The sequence below is a fragment of the Scardinius erythrophthalmus genome (assembly GCF_964197995.2).
Source record: "Scardinius erythrophthalmus genome assembly, chromosome: 12".
In the NCBI taxonomy this organism is placed as follows: Eukaryota; Metazoa; Chordata; class Actinopteri; order Cypriniformes; family Leuciscidae; genus Scardinius; species Scardinius erythrophthalmus.
Genome location: NC_138232.1, coordinates 11,667,005 through 11,674,403, shown reverse-complemented (window position 1 = coordinate 11,674,403; position 7,399 = coordinate 11,667,005). Strand labels below are relative to the sequence as shown.

At 38.3% G+C, this 7,399-nt stretch overlaps 1 protein-coding gene across 1 annotated transcript in view; it reads right to left on the bottom strand.

Annotated features, from left to right (window-relative positions):
• pfkfb4b (6-phosphofructo-2-kinase/fructose-2,6-biphosphatase 4b) overlaps positions 1-6,596 on the bottom strand; it is an 8,496-nt gene extending 1,900 nt beyond the window's left edge. Inside the window, exons 1-12 of the mRNA XM_081379900.1 lie at positions 6,332-6,596; positions 3,977-4,093; positions 3,142-3,238; positions 2,961-3,027; positions 2,433-2,507; positions 2,249-2,305; positions 1,988-2,109; positions 1,668-1,875; positions 1,431-1,577; positions 1,249-1,353; positions 1,035-1,164; positions 891-953 (exon numbers count right to left, since the gene is read on the bottom strand). Of these exons, the coding sequence (XP_081236026.1) occupies positions 891-953; positions 1,035-1,164; positions 1,249-1,353; positions 1,431-1,577; positions 1,668-1,875; positions 1,988-2,109; positions 2,249-2,305; positions 2,433-2,507; positions 2,961-3,027; positions 3,142-3,238; positions 3,977-4,093; positions 6,332-6,452 (1,309 nt within the window). The 5' untranslated portion in view covers positions 6,453-6,596. The remainder of the gene's footprint in view (positions 1-890; positions 954-1,034; positions 1,165-1,248; positions 1,354-1,430; positions 1,578-1,667; positions 1,876-1,987; positions 2,110-2,248; positions 2,306-2,432; positions 2,508-2,960; positions 3,028-3,141; positions 3,239-3,976; positions 4,094-6,331) is intronic.
• Between the last annotated feature and the right edge of the window lie 803 nt (positions 6,597-7,399).

Genomic DNA, 7,399 nt, shown 5'->3' with positions numbered 1-7,399 from the left:
ACATTGAGCTCATTTTTTTGTACATTTGGAGTGCTGTCAATACAGAGAACAACGACAAAAATCGGTGTTGCCTACACCGTGTTATCCTCTTTTTAAAATTTGCACCCTGTTGACTTCAATGGGGCAAGTTTTAAACCTGCTTTTAGCCTCTTAACATCCTTGATGTGTCATTACAAGTGCACAGAAAATGTGAGTGATTCCTTCTGAGTGAACACGAGTGAATCTGACTGCAGTAGATGTGAAAGATATGAATAAAAATGATGTTATTTAAGCCAGCGCAAATACCTGTGTTTACATCCTGTTTTCGGTTGAAGTCCAAAGTAGTCGATTGCCGAGTTCACGCGCATAGGTTTAGTTACTCGTGTTCACTCAGAAGGAATCACTCACATTTTCTGTGCACTTGTAATGACACATCAAGGATGTTAAGAGGCTAAAAGCAGGTTTAGTACTTGCCCCATTGAAGTCAACAGGGTGCAAATTTTAAAAAGAGGATAACATGGTGTAGGCAACACCGATTTTTGTCGTTGTTCTCTGTATTGACAGCACTCCAAATGTACAAAAAAATGAGCTCAATGTTAAAATTGACCGGAGTTCTCCTTTAAGGTTTATATTTTGTGTGCCCAATATGGAACATTAATGTCCTTTGTCAGATGGTAACAGACGTTTTATACTTGTGCTACAATTGTGTGGCCTGTGCTATGTTAAAAAAAAAAAGTTAACGTAAAGCCCTTTAATAATGAATCATTAATTTGTCGTAATGTGCATGGCTACGTACATGAGATATTGAGATCATAACCAATCTCAAATTTCATTTTTGGGTGAAGATACAAGAATAAGCTGTTCACATGCACAGTAAATGTCTATGTGTGTGTGAGAGATGAGTTTCTCACCATAAGCCACAGGTGTAAGCTTCAGGACTGTGTGTAGAGGACATTTCAAATACGGAAGCTCTTCTGGAAGACAAATAAAAAGGTTAAAGATCATAACAATATGAAAATATTTCATTGACCACGATCATGTTCCCATCTACACACCTGCACTCTTGTCCAAGAAGTAGGCAAGTAGACAACGCATAACAGCCTGATGACAAATAACCAAAACATTCTCCTGACGTTCAAGCTCCATAATGACGGGCTCCAACCTCTGGACCAGATCCTCATAAGACTGTAAAGAGAGAGATTGTTACATTTTGTCAGATTTAATAAGGATTTTTTTCTAATTTATTGTAAATCTAGCTTTTCAACACACCTCTCCTTTAGGGTAGCGGTACCGATATTTGTCCTGGTCTCTGAGGGCGAACTCCAGAGGAAAATGTTCCTGGATCTCCTCGTACATCATCTCCTCACACACGCCCTGCACACACGCTGAAAGTCACTGACTTGCTACTTTTAAATGCGATTACAAAGAGAACATCACCGTATACCACTTACAGCATCAATCTCATTGAGTGCTTTCCATTGTTCATACGGTACACCTAACGATTCAGCGGTCTGAATGGTCCGCTTCATCTGACTCGTCCACACCTTGAGCTCCTTTATATTCTGATCCTGAATAAACCTCCCAAGACCCTGAGCAAACTGAGACATACGAGAAACAGAAAGAGAGATGACGATCCAAATGACCGATCTAGTAGACATTCTCTCACAGACACATATACCATAACGCACCTCTTTACCACGGGGCGACAGGCCTGAATCCCCTCCGATACGACCTCTGACGTTAAGGTCACTCTCTCCATGGCGACAGAGGTAGATGGAGCGTGGTGTGATGTGGATGTTCATCAGATAATAAACGATTCTGCTCTGAATGTGGTCGAGCACGCGGTTCACCAAATACCGCTGACCCACGTCCATTATCTTAATGTATGACAACTCTCTGTAAGAAAATACACAACATTTAAGAAACCGAACACAAACTGCAAGCTGTATTTACTCTCGGGTGGAACACGTTCTCAGAAAGAGGGAACCAATGAAATTGGATTTCTGACCTGTCTAGGTTTTCATCCAGTGGCTGGTAACTGGTTTCATAGCATTTGATCCTCTTCATAAAGTCCTGGATGGCTTCTTCGGTGTTACGGTCAGTGTAGTCAGGACTTCCCAACTTCACCTGCTGTTCTCCAACACACAAAAAGAAGAGAAATGAATGCTGGGATAATTTGATTTTTTTTTTTAAATCATCCAATCACTGATTAAAATCACTGGAATATTACAACTTTGAATCATTTGTCAGTATTTAATCACTGGCTTACCACAATGTTCTCTGCAATTACTTTGGGGTCTTCACACAAAGACTCAACAAAAAACACCTAAGGAAAAAACAGAGACTTGAAGATAAAAACTAGTGGGGAAAAAAACACTGTTGTGATTTAGCCTTCTACAAAATAATGCCAAAGGTTTATAAATTCCACATGACTGCGCAACATGGCGTTTTACCTTATAGCCATTTTGTTCTGCAAATCTCATGATGGTGGCCCTCCGTTCTCTGGTTGTGTTCGTAGCATCAAACACCTAAAAAAAAACAGCACACTTATAAATATGATATAAAAAAAAAGAAAAAAAAAAGATTTCTCTTATGCTCACCAAGGTTGCATTTATTTGATCAAAAACCATAATATCATAATACTTTGAAATAGTATTGCAATTCAAAATAACTGTTTTCTATTTATATTTTAGGAGGTAATTTATTCCTGTGATGGAAAAGCTGAATTTTCAGCATCATTACTACAGTATTCAGTGTCACACAATTCCCTTAGAAATCATACTAATATGCTAATTTGCTCAAGTAACATTCCTGATTATTATCAATGTTGTGATACAGATTATTTGATAAATAGAAACAGCTCAAAACAGCATTTATTTGAAATAGAAATCTTAACATTATAAATTTTTTATAGTCACTTTTGATCAAACTGAATAAATGTATTATTTATTTCAAAAAAATAAAAATAATAATCTACTCACAGCAACCTGGCCGCCCTCAACACTGAGGTACTGTCTGACATCATTGAGTGCTGTTGAAGCACACTGCCTGAAAACCAAAAACTTTTTTTAAAAATCATATGACAACACAAAATGCACAACAACAGCAAAAGCGTCCACAAACAAAACATACTAAAACATATTAAAACATGCTGAATCTTACTTTCTTATCTTCAGCCCTTCCTCATTATCAGGACGAAAGAATTCAAAGCTCTTGTAGATTTTCACACATTCCCTCCTATACTGTCCCACATTGAATTCTGCAAAAAAATACACAGATTTATTGGCTGTAGACTTAAAGGGTTAGTTCACCCAAAAATGAAAATTCTGTCAGTAATTACTCACCCTCATGTTGTTCCAACCCCGTAAGACTTTCGTTCATCTTCGGAACACAAATTAAGATATTTTTGATGAAATCTGAGAGCTGGATCACTCCTCCTGCAGGCTTATGGACACTATAACTTGCTGGCCCAGAAAATGTATTAAAGACATTGTTAATATAGTCCAAGTGACTCCAGTGGCTCAATCTTAAGTTTATAAAGCGACGAGAATACTTTTTGTGCGCAAAAACAAACAAAAATAACGACTTTATTCCACTTTTCATTTCCTTCTCTCTGGGCCTCGAGTCTTTTCACGTAGTGTTTTTGCGTAGCGCGTCTGTGTTTCACGTCACCACGTAGGCTCACTATTGGGCGATGTTGGTCATGTGTGTGATGCGTGGTGACGTGCAATACAGACGCGCTACGTATTAACAATGTCTTTAATACATTTTCTGGGCCAGCAAGTTAAGGTGTCCATAAGCCTGCAGGAGGAGTGATCCAGCTCTCAGATTTCATCAAAAATATCTTAATTTGTGTTCCGAAGATGAACGAAAGTCTTACGGGGTTGGAACAACATGAGGGTGAGTAATTACTGACAGAATTTTCATTTTTGGGTGAACTAACCCTTTAATGTTTAATTGTTCATAAGTATGTGAGCATTGTGCATCATTGCCGTACCTTTTGTTGGTACACCAATCCAGTTGAGGTAGCGTGTGAGTTTTTTAGAGATGTAGGTTTTTCCTCGCGCTGGCAAGCCCACCGTCACAATGAGAGTAGGACAGTTGGTCATGCACACTGCCAAGAGACAAAAAAGAGAATAAAAATACATCTGTAAATATCAACTGTTCTGTGTACAGCAGAAAGGAGAGTGAATTCTGTCTTTGCTTCATTTTCAGTTAGTATAAAAAATCTGACAGAGCTAACCATGCATACAGAGTCTATTGTCGGTCAGGGTAACAGACGTGAAGCGTCTCTGCAGCTTCTGAAATCATTTTTATTTGTTTATGTTTTGATGTTCATAAATCTATTCTGATTATTGTTAAATAGTCTTTGGAAATTCATTGCCTTTATACTTTTACCTTGACCAAACCAACCAAAATATTGACATGCAAAATGATTTCTGCAGAATTATATCAATTTATGGCCGGGACTAAATCTTTTGATTTAAATACAATGTAACAAACTCAAATTCTACCTCTTTTTTAATACATTTGCTTCAATCCTTCCGATACGTATTTCACAATTCTAAAACTCATTACTCATGGTTATCAAGCTCTTCTCAATATCTGCTGATTTCTCCTGAACCCTCAAAAACTGAGAGATCATGTGCACTGTGCACAGTGTATTTTATTTTCTGCTGACTAGTTAAATAGGAAACATACTGAGACTGTACAGCATCAGATTGTGCTGCATGGACAGCTTATTCAACCAGGTTCATGGAGTTCAAAACAAATCTGCTAATTAGATGAAAATCAGCATATAATTAAGTAAAACCATACAAGTTAAAACCCTCTTTATGTGCAGCCTTCGCTCAGCAAACCTGCTCTTTAAAAGGCTATAAACTTCCTCTTAAAATCCTGTATGGAAACAGCTTTGGTTCGACAGTGATCTGGGAAGAAGAAGAAAAAACCTCAACTGCTGCACGGTTACTTTTTGCCCATTTAAACGCAACAAGCCCCAAGGAATTTAAAGGACATCCCTGAAGTCAAACCACAATCCTGATTTCCCACCCACAGCCACACTGGGCAAGACAGCAGGAGACGAGAAAACACAATTTCCACTATGAAATAATTCCAAAAATACTTCCAAAAGGATCATGATCAAAGACACACATTGCTGAGATGGCTTTGATTAGAGACCAAGAGGTGTAGAATATTAAATATTACAAAATATACAATTGTATCCCAGTAGCCATGAAAACTACAAGACTGTAAAGAATTGTTACATTCTGTTTATCAAAAATGACAAACACTAGGTCACATCATCTCATGATGTTTATCATCAGGGAGGGTGACAGTGAGCTGATCATCAGAGACCAGCTGCTGTTCCGTGTTCACACCATGGTTCACACGCTGCACACATGGGCCGCGAATGTTGATGCGCCATTGACCAATCAGAGACAGTCTACAGTCAGGGGTTCAGCCAATAGAACACCAGCAACGCAAAACAATGCATGCAGCCATTGTACCGGTCCGGTACTGAAAACATGCCCGCGTTGTGCTTGTATCTCACACAGTACAGGATATTCAGCGAATATGCTCGTGATGCCGAGTTGATACTGATATATGAAGTAAATAGGCAAATAGAGGGAGGGGCTGCGGAGCTGATAGTGATACAGCACTTTAGACTTGTGATGCTTTGGACACATGTTATTCTCAAACACTCAGGGTTTACTCATACCAGACACGCGGGAGGAAAAACTGTAGCTAAATAAAGAACTTGGACTGGAGCTTCAGTGTAACTTACTGTACTTTATCTAACCGGCAGATTTCGGTGCATGCTGACTGCACAATTCCCGTCTTATTATGCTGCGCCTACTGGTTTCACTGGGTTTACTTACAGTGCTTCATCTTTAAATGCAAGGCTACAAAGTGAAATTGAAATAGTAGAAGAAATTTCGAAGAAATTACCTGATAATTAAATCAATGAGAGATACAAACAAGCACATATTGTGAGACTTTTTCTAAATACAGAACATGCACCATTACTTCCGCACCGGGAGCATTTTATTACTCAACTCCAGATGGTAACTTTAACATAAAACGTAACATATTCCCACATATTTCCTCCAAACCTAAAAGATGCATCACATGAGCCCTGGGTAACTTACTTAAATCAAACGTAAAATGTAACAGATGCGCGTACAAGCATGCAAACTCATTAATTAAGCGGGAATTTGTCAAATAAATAAATAAATAAAATTAAGGCGTTTGGGACAATTGCATATAAAGCAAACACATATACATAACCACATTGTCTCTGATGATTCAGTCGTGAAAAGCTGGTATTTGACGAAAGCTAACATAACGTTACCTCTCTTTTGAGAAATGTGTTTTTCCGGCAGCCCGTTCTTGCATGGCATCCATATTTTCCGCAGTGGGTTTTGTGTAAGCTCTCTGGGAATCGCCATGATAATATCTTCGTTTGAACTCATCCTGGCTGTGTTATCATGACCCGGTTCTTCAGAGTCCTACCACTGATCTCTGTTACTGAGCGAACTGAGGCTCGAGCTGCTCACGGTGGGCTGTGTAACATGTCATATCGGCTGAGCGTTATCGATGACAGACTTTACCGTAATACCAACAAAAAACGCGCAACTGCTACAAAAAAGTTTCATAATCAGGCAGACGGTGCATAAACACAGCCACTACTTTTGAGTTAAAATGAGATCAATATACGTTTTTATCTGATTTTAGAAAAAGTATAACCAGTTAAACAAATTAGATGAATAACTTGTAAGACTATACGTATTTCATGAATAAAACTGATTATTTTAAGTTGAATACTCAATCTTTTGTTATGAGAACGAAAAAGTCCCCTGACAATTTAACATGATGACTAACATGATTTTTATTTTCGCTGAATAGCAGTTCATTGCACGCAAAAAATATTTTATAATATTAAATATATTAAACTCGTCCGTTGGTTATTATTAGTTCTGGGTTAGAGGGTACACATGCGCTGAAAATTACACAATTTACAGTACAAATATCACAATGTATCTCGTGTGTTGAAATCTACCGTAAAACTACTCAATGATGTGGCCAAACAAAAAACTCATCAGGAAGGCAAACAAGAAGTAAGTCAAGTGATCGCAGAAGTTTGGAGGAAAAAAGCTCATGCTGTTCACATGAATTGCACATGGGTCGTGAATGATGATGTGTCTTTGTCCAATCAAAGCCCCTCGACAGAAATGAGTCGACCAATAGAATATCAAAAACACTGCACGAGGAGGTGAGGGGCGCTGTATGGCAAATATCTACAAGACTTGAACATTCTGTTCTTTTCGCCACCAAACCCGTAAATAATATTACTAAGACCTTTGCCCTATAAATATATACGCAGAAAGTACAGGTCCGCAAACATATAATGTTTTGTATG